The 21114-nt window shown below is 27.9% G+C and overlaps 5 protein-coding genes across 6 annotated transcripts in view; 3 read left to right on the forward strand and 2 right to left on the reverse strand.

The window, feature by feature from the left end:
* LOC127289805 (larval cuticle protein A2B-like) overlaps positions 1 to 13824 on the forward strand; it is a 60402-nt gene extending 46578 nt beyond the window's left edge. Inside the window, exons 5-6 of one of the 2 annotated variants that reach the window (XM_051317982.1) lie at positions 12812 to 12885; positions 13268 to 13824. In XM_051317982.1, the coding sequence (XP_051173939.1) occupies positions 12874 to 12885; positions 13268 to 13705 (450 nt within the window). In that variant the 5' untranslated portion in view covers positions 12812 to 12873 and the 3' untranslated portion in view covers positions 13706 to 13824. The remainder of the gene's footprint in view (positions 1 to 12811; positions 12886 to 13267) is intronic. The other variant, XM_051317983.1, reaches the window with a different exon arrangement.
* On the reverse strand, positions 2920 to 4618 carry LOC127289804 (larval cuticle protein A2B-like). The gene is made up of 2 exons (XM_051317981.1): positions 4463 to 4618; positions 2920 to 3637 (listed from the first exon to the last, which is right to left on the reverse strand). The coding sequence occupies exons 1-2, from the start codon at positions 4472 to 4474 to the stop codon at positions 3065 to 3067; spliced, it is 585 nt and encodes a 194-aa protein (XP_051173938.1). The 5' UTR covers positions 4475 to 4618; the 3' UTR covers positions 2920 to 3064.
* LOC127289806 (uncharacterized) lies at positions 7483 to 8239 on the forward strand. The gene is made up of 2 exons (XM_051317984.1): positions 7483 to 7566; positions 7802 to 8239. The coding sequence occupies exons 1-2, from the start codon at positions 7555 to 7557 to the stop codon at positions 8180 to 8182; spliced, it is 393 nt and encodes a 130-aa protein (XP_051173941.1). The 5' UTR covers positions 7483 to 7554; the 3' UTR covers positions 8183 to 8239.
* On the reverse strand, positions 8219 to 9298 carry LOC127289807 (uncharacterized). Its single transcript, XM_051317986.1, has 2 exons — positions 9208 to 9298; positions 8219 to 8704 (listed from the first exon to the last, which is right to left on the reverse strand). The coding sequence occupies exons 1-2, from the start codon at positions 9217 to 9219 to the stop codon at positions 8330 to 8332; spliced, it is 387 nt and encodes a 128-aa protein (XP_051173943.1). The 5' UTR covers positions 9220 to 9298; the 3' UTR covers positions 8219 to 8329.
* A 3810-nt stretch (positions 13825 to 17634) lies between the features above and the next one.
* On the forward strand, positions 17635 to 19009 carry LOC127289797 (cuticle protein 19.8-like). The gene is made up of 3 exons (XM_051317972.1): positions 17635 to 18033; positions 18095 to 18419; positions 18493 to 19009. Exons 1-3 carry the CDS (start codon positions 18022 to 18024, stop codon positions 18924 to 18926), a joined length of 771 nt encoding a protein of 256 aa, XP_051173929.1. The 5' UTR covers positions 17635 to 18021; the 3' UTR covers positions 18927 to 19009.
* The last annotated feature ends 2105 nt before the right edge of the window (positions 19010 to 21114 follow it).

Below are 21114 nucleotides of genomic sequence, written 5' to 3' on the forward strand. Positions count from 1 at the left end.
TAAAAATTGCAATCATTTTGCATTTTTTAAGCCCGCATTATTAATATATTGTGCAACCATGAATTATTATTTCGCCTCCGATTCAACACAAAAAAAAAAACCAAATATTTTTTCCTATTTTTATTAATTATGAGTAAAATAAATAATAATGAATATTAAAGCGTGAAAATATCTTTCGCATATTAATTCGTGTTATTACCAATCTCACAAATTTATTAATGTCAACATATAAATATTATAATATTCTAAGAATAACACAGATTGGATAGTATTTTTTTTTTTTTTGAATAATAAAATAATAATAAAATTGTTCAAATTTTTTTTTCAACTTATTTTCATTGGAGGCGAGTGTGTAATATATATATATAATGGACGTTTGTATCGGATATTGTATTTCACTGTGAGTGCGGCACTTGAAATTTATCGCGATTGTATTTGAGTTCACGTAAAGACGGTAGTTGGGCCCTTATTACCGGATTCGTATCAAGGACACCCAGTGAGTTTATATATATATATATATATTATTAGTCCATCGTTGCTTATTCTTTCGAAGAGTGTATATACAAAAAATATATAGAAAGTGGACCGTCTTTCTTTGTCGATTAATACGATTATATGCTAATTGAGAATTCATGAGCCTACATTTCTTGCACGGATTCTTTTATATTTATCTAGATCGTAATGTGTAACATTCGTGTTGTTTTAATATCGTTATCTTTATAGGCAGTACCTTAATTTATCTCTTCTCATTAAAAAAAAAATAAATGTATTATTTTACAAGTCGATTTATTCGAAATTATTCTAATCATATTTTTAGGGTTTCGGCCCGAAACACTCAGAAAAAAGATATGTTTGAACTAAATGTATCATTTTTTTTATATTTACCCAATTTTTTTGATTAGTTCAAACAAAATTTGTTTAATTCAAATAAATATTTATTTAATCTAAATAACTGTTTGGTTTATTTTAATAAATTTTTTGAACAAAGAAAAAATTTGATTGAGCTAAATAAACGTTTGGTTTATGCAACCAAATTTTTGGTTAACTGTATATATCAAAGCATTTATTTTGTTGATTTAACCAAAATTTAGTTGCTTCAAACGAATTTTTTTCTGAGTGAAGTCTTGTAGTTTTGCTTTGGCGTCCGCGTTTGTCGTATACTCGTACGGTTGTCATGGTAACAGTTACCATAGCAATCGTTTTTTTCCTTAGCAACATTTACAATCGTCAATGAATTAAAACGTAGCTCCATTTTTGTATTAAAATCACAGAAAATTAAAAGGCATTAAAATAAGCTGCAACGCTTATTATTTTAATCCAATTTTGCTTATTTTAATAGCAAAATGGATCTCTCATTATCAACATTCGTCAGTTTGCTTCGCGACACCAATAATATAAAAAAAAAGTATTAACAGAGATTAGAAAGAGGAATAAAATAAAGGAGAGGATTAATAGACACCAGAAAGAGACTTCAAATAAATAAAATATTTAGCAGAGGATTAATATATCACTGAAAAAATATGCTACTTAATCAACAGCATTTTTTGCCAAAGGTATAAAAATTATTGATTCAAAAGCATATGCTATAAAATTTGTAAAATATTTTATAGGTTCTATATCACAGAAAAAACTTGGACTCATTTTTGTTGCAACTCATTTTCTTTTGGGTATCGAAATGAGTATGGGACAAACTTCATGTTATTCAAAATGATATTGGCTGGAATTTCAGATTTCTAAGTTGGCATCATAAGCAGAGTAATTTTGTATTTCAACTATTGTTTCTAATATTTCAACAACACCAGAAAGATTATTTTGACCAGTACGAATATTTAGAAGTTTTTAAATAAAAATTATTTATTATTATTTACGTAGATAATAATTAATTTCATAAGTTTTTAAATTTACCGCTATTATTTAAGTTGGCAGTACCGTTCCTGTTGTCAAAACACATGTTTTCATTTTTCTAACCTAAAAACATATTTCCTTTATTATTTTATTACGCGATTACAAGCAATTTTTAATCAAATATATTAAGTCTAGCGTGTTATTTACTTCTTTGTAATTATTATATTTCATGTTTTTGTGCAAAATTATTCGTTATTTCACAATATTTTTCCATTTTTCTTTTTCTCAAAATGAAACTTGTCTGTTTCATTTTGATACTTTTACCTTAGAACTCGAAATGAGACAACCAGTTTCATTTTTGTTGCGAATCAAATTGAGTATAGAATCTATACTCAATTTGAATTCAGGTTTTTTCTGTGTAGCGCATATGCTTTTGAATCAATAATTTTTATACCTTTGGCAGAAATGCTATTGATTCAATAGCATATTTTTCTCAGTCTATAAAAATCGAGAAGACTAAATGAGGATGAAAATCCGATACACAAATTTTATTGAAAAAACACAGAGGATAAACTGAGGACTAATTATGAATAAAGAAGAATTAAAAGAGGATGCTGAGGACTAATTAGTATTGATAGAGTATTCAATCAGCAATAGGGAGAATTGATCGAGTATTAAAATTTCGACTCGGGCAAGTATAGGTCAGTATTTTAATTCGTCATAATTTATATTTATAGTGAGCTTCATGAAAATTTTATCATTTATTACCTGGAAATCATGGAATTTCGCGAAGAGAAATTTGTAGAAACCCTGTCAAGGCTTAGGACTGGCAGCAGTAATGCAATAATCCTTTGTCATTTGTTAAAATAAATAAATGAATAAAAGCCTTGCGCCTAGCTACGAAGGCGTTTTGGGAGGAAATGGCACGCAATTCAAACACAGAGAGAGGAACGGGACGCAATTCGAACTAAAAAGAATCATATCTAAAAAATCGCATGCAATTCGAAATCACCGTAAAATAATACTACAAAATTTATACTCTGCGTGCGGGATTAAAGAAAGCAACTAAAATCATTTCATTCATACAAAATTTTTTATTTACAAAAACAATTCGATTCTTATTTGAGATGAAGAAACATATTATGTGCTTAAATATCTAAGATGAGAGTATTATTATTTCTTATGGTAAATGTGGGAAAGTATTATTTTTCTTTTTTTTTTACAAATGATATGCAGCAGGGGCGGCGTAATGTGCATTGACAAGAGGTGCAGCATGAGCAGCAGCAACAGTTTTCACAGCAACTTGAGCGGGTTCTTTATGGACCACAGCATTGAAACCATTGACATCATCGGCGGTATATTCAACAACACGACGTGTACCATCTGATTCGAGAAGAGAATAACTTCCATGAACGACATCTCCATTACGTGATTCCTGTTGTGTTTTTGAATCGCCGGTCAATGCATCTTGAACATCATAGGCGTAACTGTATTGAGGATTTGGATCGTATTCAGTGTCAACTGTTTTGACAACTTTGGCAACTGGAGCAGCGGCGTATGCAACTGGAGCTGCGGCATAAGTGTGAGCAACTGGAGCGGCATGAGCTACTTGTACATGAGCCGCTGGCGCAGCGTACGCTAATTGTTGAGGGGCATATGATATCGCTGGTTGAGCGGCGTAAGCTAATTTAGCAACAGGTGCTGCCACCGCTGGTGCAGCGTATTGAATCGCAGCTGGTGAGCCAATAAAACCAGCGCGCGCTGTTGCTACAAGCGCAACAAATGCAAGGAACTGTAAAAGAAAATTTTATTTTTATTTGCTTTTCATTATTGGTGCGAAGCGTTGTTTTGTCGAATTCAACATAAAAAAAAAAAATTCAAATTGTTAGATTTGATGCCCATAAATGATGTTATATTTTTAAATACTTTAAAACTTATACACCGAAAGTGTTTCGGCATTCGTTTTCACTTTCTTTCATTATACACGTTTTAAATAACACATAACTTATTGAGTCACACAATAGATTGCATCAGGATTCTAACACAATCTATTTGTATATCGATAATAAGTAAATATCAAAAATCATTCTCCTTGCAACATTCTTTTTTGCTTCTATATAAGAAGTCAAGAAAACAGATGAAAAATACTACAGATGAAAATTAAAAAGAAAAGAATAAGAATCGTAAAAAAATTAGCCCACTTGGAAAGATTCCCCGGCAAATGCCCCCTGCAGGTTCTATCAGAATTCCGTCGGAACATCCAACGTAATTCCGTCGGAATTCCATCGGAGCTCCAAAGAATTTCCAATGGGATTCCGATTAATTTTTTTCAAAATTTTTAGAGTCTTAATTCCGTCGGAGCTCCGTCGGAATCCCATCGGAAATTCTTTGGAACTCCGATGGAATTCTGATAGAACCTCCAGAGGGGGCACTTTCCGGGGAATCTTTTCAAGTGGGAAGAAAAAACAAAACATAAAGAGAAATAAGACCAAAAAAATAAAGAGAAAGAAGAACACAAAAAAAATAGAGGAGAAGAAGAACAGAAAAATCAACAATAAATGGTTGAATAAATAAAAGAAATATAAATAATAAATAAAATTTGAAATATAATTTTCACCTTAAATGCCATGGCTGCTGCGGTGTGTAAACTTTTGTTAAACTGAAGGATGTGAGAAGATCGAATGATGCTGTCTCGGTGACGAGCAACTCTTTTTATATGAGTTCTCTCCCCAGTATATTGGGTGATGATTCCCGCAGGCAAAGAATATAATCGTGTAACGATAACCCACGGGATTGAAACAGAAAAGTCTGTTTCGTAATCGCTGGACCAATTGGAGGGGTAGGGGGGGGCATATAGTATATACACACACACCACGCCCTACATTTTCGACTTGGACCACGCAGCATTACAGCCAAAAAACGTCGAGACACCTGATCCACTTTTACATATACGTAACACATATGAGAGAGAGAGATAGAGAGAGAGACAGAGAGATAACTCGTTATGTTACGTCTCTTATGTAACTTTCACCCGCCGTTCTCATCTCATTACCTCACAATCATTTTCTTCTTTTTGGATATATTTTTTTTTCTTTTTTCCTTTTATTACACTACTCTCGCGATGATCGTCCTCGGTCCTCTTCTCCTCTTACTCTTTGATACCCTAAATAATCTTTTATTTCATCCTCTTACTTTTATTCCCTTGGTTTTTTTTTCCTTTTTTATATATACTTTTATTGGCTTCCCTTCATTATTTATTTAAATTATTATATACACAGAGAAAATATTTCTTTCACAGAAAATTAAAAGGCATTAAAATAAGCTGCAACGCTTCTTATTTTAATCCAATTTTGCTTATTTTAATCCATTTTGGTATTAAAATAAGCAAAATTGGATTAAAATAAGAAGCGTTGCAGCTTATTTTAATGCCTTTTAATTTTCTGTGTTGATTTAAAGAAACCAATTTCTTTTTTCATTGAAAATAAAATTTTCTTTAAAACCAAAAAAAGCTTCTTAATTTCAAAGAAATTTGTGCATTCACGGAAAAAAATCTTCACCTGGAATAAAGATAAATTTCACTGGACCAGCGAAATGTTTTACTAAAACAGGGAAAGTTTTTGCTATTCTAGAGAAACATATCCTTGTTTCAGATAAACATTTTTTTTCTTGTTAAATCAAAGAAATTTTAACATTGCACTCAGAAAAAAATTCGTTTGAAGCAACCAAATTTTGGTTAAATCAACAAAAAAAAATGCATTGATATACAGTTAACCAAACATTTGGTTGCATAAACCCAAACGTTTATTTAGTTCAATCAAATTTTTTTCTTTGTTCAAAAAATTTATTAAAATAAACCAAACAGTTATTTAGATCAAATATAAATATTTATTTGAATTAAACAAATTTTGTTTCAACTAACCAAAAAATTGGGTAAATATAAAAGAAATGGTACATTTGGTTCAAACATATCTTTTTTCTGAGTGTGATATCACAGAATATTAAAAGGCATTAAAATAAGCAGCAACGGTTATTATTTTAATCCAATTTTGCTTATTTTAATCCATTTTGGTATTAAAATAAGCAAAATTGGATTAAAATAATAAGCGTTGCAGCTTATTTTAATACCTTATAATTTTTTGTGATATAGGCTCAAAGAAATATTTATTTGGAATTAAATATAAAAAATTTCTTTGAAAGGAAGAGAATTTTTTTTTTATCAAAGATAATTTCTTTGAAACAAATAAATTTTCTTTGTATATAAAAAATATTTGTGAAAGAAATTTTTTTTTCTAAGTGTATTATTAAATTACATCTAGAAAAATTATTCAATACAAGAAAGAAAGAAATTAAAAGAAATAAAAAAGAAATTAAATAATAGTAATTAATTTACTAAAAGTAAATAATTTTTTTATCTTTTTGCATAAAATTTTTATTGAAAATTAATATACCTATAAATTATAATAATCTATTTTAAACAATTGATAAACAATGATGAAATGGATATATGAGTTAAAAAAAGTTTTTTTTCTCTCAAGCAAAGAGTTGAAATAATATTAACTTATTATAGAGTGTTCAACTTGAAATTTATTGCATCATTATTTCATCATTATTATTATTATTATTATTATTATTATATTCTCCCATGTTTTCTGAAGTGTCAGTCATAAAAGTTAAACATGCTGTTTAGCCAAATTAAATCTTTTTGTTATCCCTTCTCTCTCTAAAAAAAAAATGTCTAACAATGTTAGCCTTCGAATTATAGTAAATGGATAGAGTGAGAGAATTAATTACTCTTAAAGATTTATGTATATAAACAGCTTAAAATTAAATCTCGAGTTTAGTCTCAATTTAACTATAATAAGCTATGATCGCTTTTTGGACCTATGACCCTGAGGTTATTTTCTTTTGACCCGATTCTTTGACCTAATTTTTATGATTTAATTTTTCAAATGTTTTATTAACACAGAAAATTAAAAGGCATTAAAATAAGCTGTAACGCTTATTATTTTAATCCAATTTTGCTTATTTTCATCCAATTTGGTATTAAAATAAGCAAAATTGGATTAAAATAATAACTTATTTTAATACCTTATAATTTTCTGTGAACGTTACATTTTGAGTTAAGTTACGTTAAAACTTCCTAACTTAGTGGTAGCATACATATAACTGATTGTTATTAAAATTATTTTTAAAATAGTTCTTCACCTTGAAAAATTCAGGGGTTCCATTCAACATTGAGCCCTGGGGCTCTTGAAATTAATCAATTCGCAAAAAAGAGAACCTCCAAATCTTTCTATTTCAAATCTAGACACAATAAAAATAAAAAAAAAAAGAATGATACGAGACATATGGGGCCGATTTTTTATTACGTAATGCAAAATTTTGTAAGAAATATTTTTCAACATCTTGTATATGTATACATAATGTGTAATTGTCATGTTTTCACATGATGTAATGGTGTGAAGCAGCATTCTTTTACCTTTGAAAATTTCAAATATAAGTGTCCCTCCGACCTTAAATATCATTGGCTTCGTATATTTATTAAATTGAACTAACTTTTTTGTTTCGTTTTTTTTTGTTGTTGTAATATATATAGCATATATGCCTTTTATATAATAGTCATAGATTTAGCAATCGTGTGTTGAAAAAGAATATATCAAGTTAGGAGAAGTTGATTTGAATTCATTTGGTTTATTTCTTTCTTTCGAGATGGATCGATTTGTAAGTTCTTATAAGCACTCTATTATTTTATGTAAATACTGTTATTTTTTAACATGAAAAAAATTTTTAAAATTATACAAAATTTTTCTTTTTGAATAGTCTTTATCCTTTTTTTTAATCTCCTTGTATCTTCTGTTTCATCTCCTTGACAATAATAATAATTTTTTCTTTTCGAACTTTAAAAAAACACTTTTTATAACCTATAGATTTTTATATAGTTAAATAAATATTTTAGATTTTGGGCCTGATTTCTTTACATCTGATGACTTTTAATGTTTTGGCGGGTGTGATTGTAACACCGACATTAATTGGCGAAACTTACATTCAACCTGATTTATCTTCTATTAGAAAAATTCCTATTGAAAATCCAAATTACAGTAATTTGGGATTTTATATTTTAAATGTTGACAAATCTCCAAGTAGTGCTTTAAAAAATATTAATTTTCACGATCCTCATACGAAAGAAGTTTTAATTAATAGTGAATTGATAAAAAAAATGGAAATTCTTCCTCCTGGATATGTTTCTTTGGCTGGAAAAATTAATACTCCCCCTGGATATAGTGTCACAAATGAGGAAAAAAACGACGAAAAATATTTTAACTATTTTATTGCATAATAACATGATTAATCTAATCGTTGTACAATTGTTTTTAATAAATATTTTGTGAATATATTTTTTAATTATTTTTCACGCAGGTATATTGATATATATATACTAAAAAAAATGTAATTTGTAAAAGATGAAAATTAAAATTAATACGAATCAAAAAAAATGAACTGGAGAATTTTCATAATATCCAAAACGTCCAAGTAATAGACGTAGAGGTGTGAATGAAAAAGGTTTTCCTGTTAAAGGTTTTCTGCGTATAATTATTTTGAAATTATTTAATGGATTGACAATATATTTAAAACCATGAGTTTCGTCGATAATCAAAAAACCATTTTTAAAAATGTTTTCTTCTTTTTGAAATTGTAAATTTTCTTTTATAGAATTGACAGTATTTGCAGGATTTGTATTTTCTGGTCTTGAAAGAACCGGAGGAAATTGCACAGGACCAAGTGCTGTTTCCGGTTCAGTTTCATAATTTGGAATTATTAAACTTTTTGCCCCGGCAAAAAGTAGACTAATGGCAAAAATCTGCAAAAGAAATTTAAATATTTAATCATTTGTTTTGTCTGACAGAAATTGTCTTTTACTACTTACAAAAATTTAATAAAACTGTCATATTCAGATGAATATAAAAATTTTAGAAAATAAAATTGACTGACTAAAACTGAATTCAACTACTTGTATCAAAGTTGCAACTAAAAAATGTTGCCTGACTAAAACTGTCTTTTACTACTGATGCTAAAATAACAATTAAACACGTTTTGTCTGATTAAAACTAACTTGTACCACTTACAGTAAAAATAAAGTTTTAAACATTTTTCCTGACTAAAACTTACTTATACTACTTACATTAAAAATAAAATTTTAAATACGTTTTGTCTGACTAAAACTGACTTTATCTACTAACTTTTTTTTCAATTAACAAAAAAAAATAATTAATAAATATATAAATTAGTAATTAAATATAATTAATAATAAAATTTCACAAAATTATTATATAATAATCACACATTTTATCTTATGAAAAATACCTGTATTTTCATGATGATGATGATGATGATACTCTAGTAATGAACAAAACTTGAATTGTCTCACAGTTTCCTGGCAAATGTTATATAGCCCTCGGCAATTTGATATCTGATGTTGTTATAGCTATATGTATATAACTTGAAGATATGCAAAAAGAAGATATGATATATTACCTTGATATGGTCGTTGATCATTTGATATTTTTTTCATCTTTTTTTTTTTTTTTTTCTCTCAAGAATTTCGAGAAGGAAAAATGAAGTTTTAAACAAACCGCAAAACCATTCAAGGTTTGCATGGTTCAAGGGGTTAAAAATTTTATACATAAGATAAAAATATACCATGAAATAAGAAGGTCGTTTCAGTTAGACCACCTGGGACTTTTAAGATTTACGAGAAGATTCTGACTGATTTGCGTTTTGGTCCTTGGATTTTTCTCTCAACACTACTCGATGTATCACATTTTGCGCATCATATTTTCATGTTCATATTATTATTTTTGCAAACAACATCTTTGTTTTACAATTTTAACGAGAATTATACGACTTAAGAATTTATAAATATATATATATATATATATATATATATATATATATATATATATATATACATATATTTGTGTTGCTTATGTTTTATTTATCTCGATGAAAATATTTTTCTATTTTCAATATACATGATTTTATCTTAAAATAAAATTAAATGTATAAGCATTATGTCTGGTAAAATTAGAATATATTGTATTCTTATAACATATATATTCGAAAGAAAGATTTAGTTTTTGATTAAAATTATTCTTCTATATTTAAGAGTAGTTAAATGAATGATATAAAGGTGTAAATATACACGCATAGAAAAAATTTGCTGTGGCAGCGAATTATTTGCTGTCACATCAAATTACAATATAGGAACAGCGAACAAATTTGCTGTGGGGTCAAAAAACCCACTTGGAAAGATTCCCCGGAGAGTGCCCCCTGGAGGTTCTATTAGAATTTCGCCGGAACTTCCAACGTAATTCCATCGGAATTCCATCGGAATTCCATCGGAGTTCCAAAGAATTTTCTATGGGATTCCGACGGAATTCCGATTAATTTTTTCAAAATTGTTAGAGTCCTACATTAAGAAAATTATTATTATTTATAAAATAGAACTTTTAACATAGAAACTTTACTAAAAAATTATCTTAGTGTATGACTCAGAAGATTGAATTATCAGAGAAACATTGTAAAAAAAATGTATTTTTGATGAAACATTTCCGACTTTAAAAGATTCCCCCAGAAAGAATTCCCTGAAGATTTGCAATAATTATTTCCAGTTGTTTAAGAGTAAAAAAATTGATAAAAATTATAATATTATTAATTTATATTAGTAAAAATAATTTCTTGCAAGACTAACTTCTAAAGTTTAATTTTACACAAGGAATACCGAGGGGGAATTGTAATAACAGTGTAATAAGGGAGTCAATGGTACTCAACTTGTTATTATTTTTATTATTATCAAAATGATTAATAATTTAGAAAAAAAAATTTATCTCTTGATGCTTGTCCAAATGAATGCTGGACAATGGAAAGCTAGTTGATTTCTAGCTCTGCTGATAAATATTTCATAAAAAATAAAATTCTTTTTAGTAATGTTTCTATGACAAAAATTCTATTTTATAATAATAATAATAATAATAATAATAATAATAATAATAATAATAATAATAATAATAATTTTCTTAATGTATGACTCTAAATATTAAAAAAAAATCAATCGGAATTCCGCCGGAATCTTATCGGAATTCCGTAGGAATCCCATAGGAAATTCTTTGGAACTCCGATGGAATTCCGACGGAATTTTGATAGAACCTCCAGGGGGCACTTTCCGGGGAATCTTTCCAAGTGGGAAAAATGGGAAATTTAAAAAAATTAAGACTGATATTGTTTATCATAGCAAACTTTTTCGTTGTCATAGCAAAAAATTTAGCTGTGGTTACTAATTTTGATGGATCCAATAGCAAACATTAGTTAGCATCTGTAAGCAATTCCTTTTTTTCCGTGTATTTTTGTTTGAAAATTTGATTAAGAGAAAAATATTTTCAATTTGAGTGGAATAATATTGAAAATTGTTGAAAGAGAGTTGTTACGCATAAAATGAGGTGAATGTCCGCGAGAGAAGACGAGTTCATGATTATATATATATATATATATATATATATATATATATATATATATATATATATATACAAAAGGTTGGATGAGAGGAAGAGCCAGTGACCTTCAGAATACAGCCGGTTATGAAAGTGACTTCTTTAGATTGAGGATGAAGATGCAGACTTATTTCGGTCACAGTCAGAAAGATCTTTGGTCATGGTCAAGGTTACTACTCATCTTCTCATGATTGCATATATATATATATATATATATAAAAAAAAATATTTATGTGTAATGATTCACTCGAAGAATGAGATGATTTTAACTCGAACTGCAAATCAATATTCATTCACGTAATTTTTATACCTTTTTTCTTGCTTCTATAAAGAATCGAATTATTTTTATTTTTGGCACAAATTCTTTAAAAAATAATTTTATATTAAGAGGACTATTGCTGTTTTTAGTTATCCTCTTAAAAACCAAAAAATTTTTTAATTTATAAAATATTTATAAAAGGAAGTATAGAAAATAGTATATCTCTTCGAATAAAATAAAGAGTTTCTGTATCATATTATCAAGAGTTGTGACTAGGATTAATTTTTTTCAAAAGTATTTTATAAATATTTGCATAAAATGACAAATATTTGTAATAATAATTATTATCACTAAATAGTAATTTGTATGTCTTCGAAGGACGATTGCAAAAAAAAAATTTAAAAAAAAATGATTTATTAGTTGATTGCATTATAGGTCGAAATTGTTATTCCAATGATGTTCTTTCTATGACGGAAGCGTTATACTTACGCGAAAGAGTAAGTTATTCTTACGCAACAGTGAAAGCATGATTCGGTTAGAAAAATTATTGTCAAGAATAATTATTGTGAATGAAATTTTGAAAAATGCAAATTTTTTTCCAATTTTTTTATGGACACAACAAAATTTATTTAATACAATTTTATTTGAGAAGAAATAAAAATGTTTTTGTGAGTTTGGCGAAAAAAAAAACTTACAACTCTTTAATAATTATTTTATTGCTAATTAGTTAATTATTTCAAATTTTCTAATTTAATTATATGATAACTAATTTGTTAATGATGTGATTACTAATTAGTTAATTTTTTTAGACTAATTATTATTATTCATTAATTAATGTCAAAATAGTAATTGATAATTAGTTTTGTTGATTTTTTTTTTTCAACAATTTTCGAAAGTTATTATATCGCGATTTAAAAATGAAGATAGCATAACATATAAGTGAAGAATAGAGAGTGAACGTGACAAATTCTGGGGCAAATGAAACTTTTCCTGAGCGCCATAAAGGAGTTGATCACGTACTCGTCCTGGAACTGTTTACAATGCAAGTGGGGTGATGAATTCTTTTTTTTTTTTTTTTGTGTGCATACATATGTGTGACTAAACCCTATATACGACATGTGTCTACCATTCGTATATAAATACTTTCGTTTTGAATCAACAGGACATCAGTCTTTCAATTGTCTTGTTCTTGATATCTTTTCGGGACACTGAAATCATTGAACAATGGCCATTAAGGTGAGATTTTGAATTTTTCGTCAATTTTTTTATTTGTGGTGATAGAATTTTGAAATTTGTTAAATTCGCGAGTGTCAAGAAAAAAGTGATTTGTTCACAAAAAAAAAAGATTTGCCTGGAACGTTTCACTATAGCAGCAAATATATTACTTGTTTTTAGATAAATCTTTCGCTATTCCAGTGAAACCTTTCGCTGTTTCAGATAAATCTTTTTTTCCGTGTTTTGGTTTTTTTTTTTAATAATTATTTAATTTTTTTATTCTTTAGTTTATACCTTTCACTCAAAATTTTTCTTATTAATTTTGATGGAAAAAAATAATGTTCTCTTTAATTAAATTATTGAATCCATTTTTCTAATGTGGCTACTGCTTTTTTTTTTGCAGATTTTTGTCATCATTGCAACGAGTATAATGATGGCCAGAGCCAGTGTAGTGCCAGGTGTACCTGTAGCAGTAGCTCCACCGCCATTGGTCAAAGTTGATGACTATGATCCACATCCACAATACACTTACGCCTATAATGTACAGGATAGTTTAACGGGTGATGCAAAAAGTCAACACGAAACACGCAATGGAGATGTTGTTAGTGGAAGTTACAGTCTTATTGAGGCAGATGGAACTAGAAGAATTGTTGAATATTTTGCCGATCCAATTAATGGATTTAATGCAGTTGTTCATCGAGAACCAGCTATTGTTAAAGCTATTCCTCCTGTGCCAGTAATTCCGCCAATTCCACAAATTCCACCACCAGTTCCAGTAATTCCAGTAGCTAACAATGCTCATCCTTATGTGGCACCATCTCCATTTGCCTATCATCATTGATTATTATCTAATCATTTTTCTGACTCAATTGTCCTAGTCAAATCATTGTAAATATATAAATATCTATTGTTACTTCTTTTGTACTTATTTTACTGAATAAAAATATTTTTCTTAAAATATTCATACGTCGTTTAGTTTAATTTATTAATTACGAAGCTAAATTATTAATGAGTTTCTAAGAAAAAATTGGATAATTAGTTGTGAAAGCTAATTTATTAGGTACTATATAAATTGGGAATTAATTAGGTATTTATTTAGGTATCTAATTACACTCTGGATGAATAATTAATTACCTAGATAATTAGGTTCATCGACAATTAATTATTTGTCTAGATAATTAATTTCTAAGTTGATTATTTACCCAATTAATTTGCATAGTTAATTAGTTACAAAGTTAATTATTTACCTCATTAATTAGTTACCTATTTAATTAGTAACCTACTTAATTAGTAACCTAGTAGTTAACTTCCTAATTAATTAGTAACCTAGTAATTAACTTTCTAGTTAATTTGTAACCAATAAATTAACTTCCTAGTTATTTAGTAACCTAGTAATTATTAACTTAGTAATTAGTACCCTAGTTAATTAGTAACCTAGTAATTATCGTCCTAGTTAATTAGTACCCTAGTTAATTAGTAACCTAGTAATTATCGTCCTAGTTATTAGTAACCTAGTAATTATCGTCCTAGTTAATTAGTACCCTAGTTAATTAGAAACCTAGTAATTATCGTCCTAGTTAATTAGTACCCTAGTTAATTAGTAACCTAGTAATTATCGTCCTAGTTAATTAGTAGCCTAGTTAATTAGTAACCTAGTAATTATCGTCCTAGTTAATTAATAACCTAGTAATTATCGTCCTAGTTAATTAGTACCCTAGTTAATTAGTAACATAGTAATTATCGTCCTAGTTAATTAGTACCCTAGTTAATTAGAAACCTAGTAATTATCGTCCTAGTTAATTAGTACCCTAGTTAATTAGTAACCTAGTAATTATCGTCCTAGTTATTAGTAACCTAGTAATTATCGTCCTAGTTAATTAGTACCCTAGTTAATTAGAAACCTAGTAATTATCGTCCTAGTTAATTAGTACCCTAGTTAATTAGTAACCTAGTAATTATCGTCCTAGTTAATTAGTAGCCTAGTTAATTAGTAACCTAGTAATTATCGTCCTAGTTAATTAATAACCTAGTAATTATCGTCCTAGTTAATTAGTACCCTAGTTAATTAGTAACCTAGTAATTATCGTCCTAGTTAATTAGTACCCTAGTTAATTAGAAACCTAGTAATTATCGTCCTAGTTAATTAGTACCCTAGTTAATTAGTAACCTAGTAATTATCGTCCTAGTTAATTAATAACCTAGTAATTATCGTCCTAGTTAATTAGTACCCTAGTTAATTAGTAACCTAGTAATTATCGTCCTAGTTAATTAGTACCCTAGTTAATTAGAAACCTAGTAATTATCGTCCTAGTTAATTAGTACCCTAGTTAATTAGTAACCTAGTAATTATCGTCCTAGTTAATTAATAACCTAGTAATTATCGTCCTAGTTAATTAGTACCCTAGTTAATTAGTAACCTAGTAATTATCGTCCTAGTTAATTAGTACCCTAGTTAATTAGAAACCTAGTAATTATCGTCCTAGTTAATTAGTACCCTAGTTAATTAGTAACCTAGTAATTATCGTCCTAGTTATTAGTAACCTAGTAATTATCGTCCTAGTTAATTAGTACCCTAGTTAATTAGAAACCTAGTAATTATCGTCCTAGTTAATTAGTACCCTAGTTAATTAGTAACCTAGTAATTATCGTCCTAGTTAATTAGTAACTTAGTAATTATCGTCCTAGTTAATTAGTAACCTAGTAATTATCGTTCTAGTTAATTAGTACCCTAGTTAATTAGTAACCTAGTAATTATCGTCCTAGTTATTAGTAACCTAGTAATTATCGTCCTAGTTAATTAGTACCCTAGTTAATTAGAAACCTAGTAATTATCGTCCTAGTTAATTATTACCCTAGTTAATTAGTAACCTAGTAATTATCGTCCTAGTTAATTAGTAGCCTAGTTAATTAGTAACCTAGTAATTATCGTCCTAGTTAATTAGTACCCTAGTTAATTAGTAACCTAGTAATTATCGTCCTAGTTAATTAGTACCCTAGTTAATTAGAAACCTAGTAATTATCGTCCTAGTTAATTAGTACCCTAGTTAATTAGTAACCTAGTAATTATCGTCCTAGTTATTAGTAACTTAGTAATTATCGTCCTAGTTAATTAGTACCCTAGTTAATTAGAAAGCTAGTAATTATCGTCCTAGTTAATTAGTAACCTAGTAATTATCGTCCTAGTTAATTAGTACCCTAGTTAATTAGTAACTTAGTAATTATCGTCCTAGTTAATTAGTAACCTAGTAATTATCGTCCTAGTTAATTAGTAACTTAATAATTAGCTACTTAGTTAATTAGTAACCTAGTAATTAGGTACTTATGTAATTAATTAATTTAATACCTTGCTTATTAATTTATTAATTATCAAGAATTTTAGATAAATAATTACAAAATTAAAACATGATTAGGTACAGAATTAAATTTTTAATTTACATAATTAACTTTAAAAATTAATTAATTACTTATAGATACCTGAATAATTGAAGTTTATTCTTTATAGGTACAAAGTTATTAAATCAGTTGTTTAAACATTTTATAACTAAATTATCTTTGTAATAATAAATAAATAAATAATAAAAAATTGTCTATGATGTAATAATTAAAAAAAAAAAATTTCTTCATTAGGGGCGTATGTTTAAGTAATGCCAAGTGTTACTCGATAGCATTTCGTGCACTTTTCAGAAACTTGAGCAACACCTGGCAAGTGTCTAGAATCCGTAAATGGGCCACTGACATTGAATTATCCATTTTTAAATTAAACTCTCAGTGCCAAGGCGCACTTTCACCCTTACTATGTATATGATTCAACTCAACGCGCATAATATCTAATTTTGTTGTATTATAACATTCTAAAACCTGTTTTGCAAATCGTTTATAGAATATAAGTGATCGAATCATTTGGTGTTTAAGTTTTATAGAGAAAATAATTTCATAATCGGTCTCCTCTTTTCATTCACCTTCTTAAAAAAAAAAAATTGCAAGATAAAAAATTAATCAATATTTTATAATTATATCAAAATGTTTTTATAAACAGAAAATTTTTCCGAAAGTTTTGAAAATATTAAGGAAAAAAATTTTAATTAATTTTTTTTTGATAAACATGTAAAAAATTATTATTATTATTTATATAGTCTCCTTCATTTTTTGTTAAACGTGTGTACCTTAATATATACCTGAAGGGTTTATATTATACATGTATGAATCAAGAGAAGAATATTAAAAAGAGATTTTACATTGCCCCAAATTTGTTTGCAAACGTTTCAGTCGAATGTATATATATATAATTGAAGGCGAGTGACACTTTAATTGCATGTATGATGTGGATTGAATCAATATTTTCATATTTTCAATCCAAGAAAGTATATAACAGTTTCAAGTACAACATGCGACTTACTTGGAAGATGTACATTTTTTTTTTGTTTAATTATATTGCCAAATGATATTTCTTAACTGCATTTATATTGCATAATTACATATATATACATATCGTTATGGTACAAATTTAATTCGACGTTTTGACATGTCGAGCCGTAATTGAAACGTGTAATCATTAAAAAATATATTGAAACAATTTACTTTTCATATATTAATTATTACTAATTAATAGTTAATTTATAATAAAGACATTATTTTTTATATAAATAGAAATTGGTTTTTGAATTTTTATTTATATATTTATTTTTTCATAAAAAAAGAGAGAATTCAATAGGCTACTTTACCTTTTAAGGTAAAGAAGATTTTTTTTTAACTTCCTTATTAAAAAAGCGTAAAAGACATCGTGAATCCTTCGAATTTGGAGACTGGATGAGAATTTAAATGAAACTCTTCTTTTTTTGTGAGTCGAAAAAATCATTTGTGAGACAAAAAAAATTGACTTCTTTGATTTAGTTTTCAAGTCGCGTAATAGACTCATCGGGAGTGTTGTTGAAAGAAGACGACGTCAATATATATGAAGAAAGATAAGAAATACATTGGTACATGGTACTTGGTTATTGAGGAGGTCAAATTCTAGGTGGGGATGCATTTGGGTGCAAATGTAATTTTTATACTATTGCTTTATTGTCACTAAAAACATGACACGCGTTCATTGTATATAAAAGCCCTGTCGATCTGATCATCAGACATCAGTTCTTCTGTGATCTTTTTATCAAAAACATGGCTCATAAGGTAATACCGAAAAAAAATAGTAACATTTTTTAGGTTTCTTAATTTCAATTTTGAATTTTAGATTATTATTTTCTTGGGTCTGGCAGTTTTTTCACAGGGAGCACTGGTACAAGTTGCTCAACCTGTTCGTGTAGTTGAATCGATACCAGTAGCTGATGTCAATAATTATGATGATACAGTTCCACGTTATAGTTTTGCATATGATGTTCAAGACGCAATAACTGGCGATTCAAAAGCACAATACGAAACTAGAAATGGAAATATTGTTCAGGGTAGTTATAGTCTTATTGAAAGTGATGGAACAAGAAGAACGGTTTCATATACAGCTGATGATGTCAATGGATTCAATGCTGTGGTTAGCAAGGAACCTGTAGTTGCAGCAAACAGTAAAAAAAATACTATTTTAAGAAATTTAAAAAAAAAAATTTAGATTACCTAAACTTTCTTTTTACTATTTAGTTGCAACTCCAGTAGCTACATCACCACTAGTTCCAGTGGCAGGAATTTCGCCAGTGATTCCTGATGTTTCATTGGCTGAAAATTCTCCAGCAGCATCCAATGGACCAGTTCCAACAATCCCATCGAGTGGACCAGATTCGGATGTCGAGGTGGTTGAAGCAAGATCGGGACGATTGATTGCTGGACAATCACAAAATTTGCGAGTGAAATCAAGAATTAATAATTCTCCAATTACAAATTCAGAGCAATATCAGAAACAAATGGAATATGTTCCAGTGAGAGCTCGTGCTACATCTGTTGTTCCAGTTGGTAAAAATTTTCAAAGAATTGTCAATGTACCAGAATCTCGTCTCACTTATCCGGCATATTCAACTTATTCGTCACCATTTGCATTTGCAAATCCCTCTGAAGGATTCACTTATACATACCTTTAATCTTATTGTATATGAACATTTTTTGAAATAAATATATATGTATCGCTTTATATCGTATAATAATAAATATTATATTTTTACAAGCCTGTTTTATTTATATCTGTTTCGTTTTTTAAATTAATTATAATAATAATAAATAACAATTAAAATCTAAAATTTATTCTGTTTGGATTAAAAAAAAATACACTACTTTTTAGGTCATTTGAAAAAATACAATTCAAATGAATTTTGATGGACCTGTATACAAAATTTGTCTATATTGATCTAAGATATTTTGAACTATGATCATTGAACATGATTTACATGGATTCAAAGGAATAAATTTTTACAAACAGATTTCTCGCTTTCTATTATGCAAAAATTGTGTGATCATATTAGAAAGACTGAATTTAAATAAAAGAATTTCAATTCATCTTCATATTTTTTTTTTTTTGTATAATTTTAAAAAGAGTGCTAATTCATTTCGAAGTAATTATATTTTATTAAGATCTCGATTATATAGTATATATATACTTATTGCTGTTACAGCTTATGATAAAAATAAAAAAATTTTAAATATATTGTGCAACTTGTCAAAAAGAGAAACATGAGCATGAAGCCGGTAAATGTGGATTGAATTTAAAATGAAACTTCTTGAGTATAGTTGCCTTCGCAATTCACCTCTTTGTCAACACAATATTATTCATAGTAATTACAATTCGCCATGAACGATAACAAAATACGTGATTTTGCCTTGTGCGCGCTGAATGATGAAAAAGGGCTTCGAAAAAAATTTGGAGCTCTTTTCTGAATTCTGATGCAGTTTTTTTTTCTGTGTTGACAAAAAAATATTAGTAAAACAATTTTTGGATATTTAAATTTTTTTTTCAATTTTTCCAAAAAAACATAATTGTTCAGATTACCCCCGCCCCCCAAATATATGGTTTGGTTTTAAAGAAAAATAAATTTTTTTAAGATCACAGGCCACTTGGAAAGATTGCGCGGAAAGTGCCCCTTGGAGGTTCTATCAAAATTCCGCCGGAACTTCCGACTTCCGTCGGAATTGCAAAGAATTTCCGATGAGATTCCGACGGAGTTCTGACGGAATTCCGTTTAATTTTTTTTTAAATTTTTAGAGTCCTAATTCCGTTGGAATCCCATTGGAAATTTTATTGGAACTCCGATGGAATTCCGACGGAATTACGTTGGATGTTCCGGCGGAGTTCTGATAGAACCTCCAGGGAATCTGTCCAAGTGGGAGAAATAGTTTGTCATTATTTTTGCGTGAACATTAATTCGAATATAATTATTATTGTAATCCACAAAGTGGGATCTTTTCGTGGACGTCAAGAAATATTTATAATCGTAAAATTATAAAATAAGTGTTGAAAAAAAGCGTTTTATTTTTTCTTTCTGATGCTGATCCTTGTTTTATTCTATTCCAAATGGAATGTTAAATTAAAAATATATTGGATTTAAATATTTTTATCGATCGTTCGTTTTTAAGAAACAGAGCAAGAATAAGAAAATTAAATTTTAATTTTATAAGAAAATAAAAATAATACTTATATATAGGAAATAATAATAGATTAATATCAGTTTGTAAACCAATTTTGAAATTAAATTCTGGATTTCGTTTTACATGTTTCTGATTATCTTCTATTATATTAAGTTAACAAATTTCGAAAAACGACACCGACCCCGTGACCTCGACACCGTCCTTGAAAAATCTATTTTCAATTATTTTCAAATAAATCAAAATACTTTGCATATATGCTTTTAGAAAATCTTACAAACTATTTTTATGTAACATCTTTTTTCAATTTGAACCCGAAAAAGGGTTATTTTGCAATTTTTTAAGAATTTTTTGATTTTTTCAATTTTTTATTATTATTTTTTATTATTTATTGTTGTTTTTTCAATTTTTAGTTAGTAACCTATAATATTGTATCTAATTTTAAGTGTCATTAAAATCAAATGTTTTTAACTTAATAATTTTAACATTTCTTAATTTAAAACGAAACATCTTCTATTATATTAAGTTAACAAATTTCGAAAAACGACACCGACCCCGTGACCTCGACACCGTCCTTGAAAAATCTATTTTCAATTATTTTCAAATTAATCAAAATACTTTGCATATATGCTATTAGAAAATCTTACAAACTATTTTTATGTAACATCTTTTTTCAATTTGAACCCGAAAAAG

This window comes from Leptopilina boulardi, unplaced genomic scaffold (genome assembly GCF_019393585.1).
Source record: "Leptopilina boulardi isolate dan_hultmark-lab unplaced genomic scaffold, ZJU_Lbou_2.1 LbouV2_51, whole genome shotgun sequence".
In the NCBI taxonomy this organism is placed as follows: Eukaryota; Metazoa; Arthropoda; class Insecta; order Hymenoptera; family Figitidae; genus Leptopilina; species Leptopilina boulardi.

Bases quoted from the DNA above. Each gene is read 5' to 3' on its own strand.
- LOC127289797 (XM_051317972.1), top strand. The intron at 18,420-18,492 runs GTAAAAAAAATA...TTTACTATTTAG, and splicing joins ACCTGTAGTTGCAGCAAACA to TTGCAACTCCAGTAGCTACA.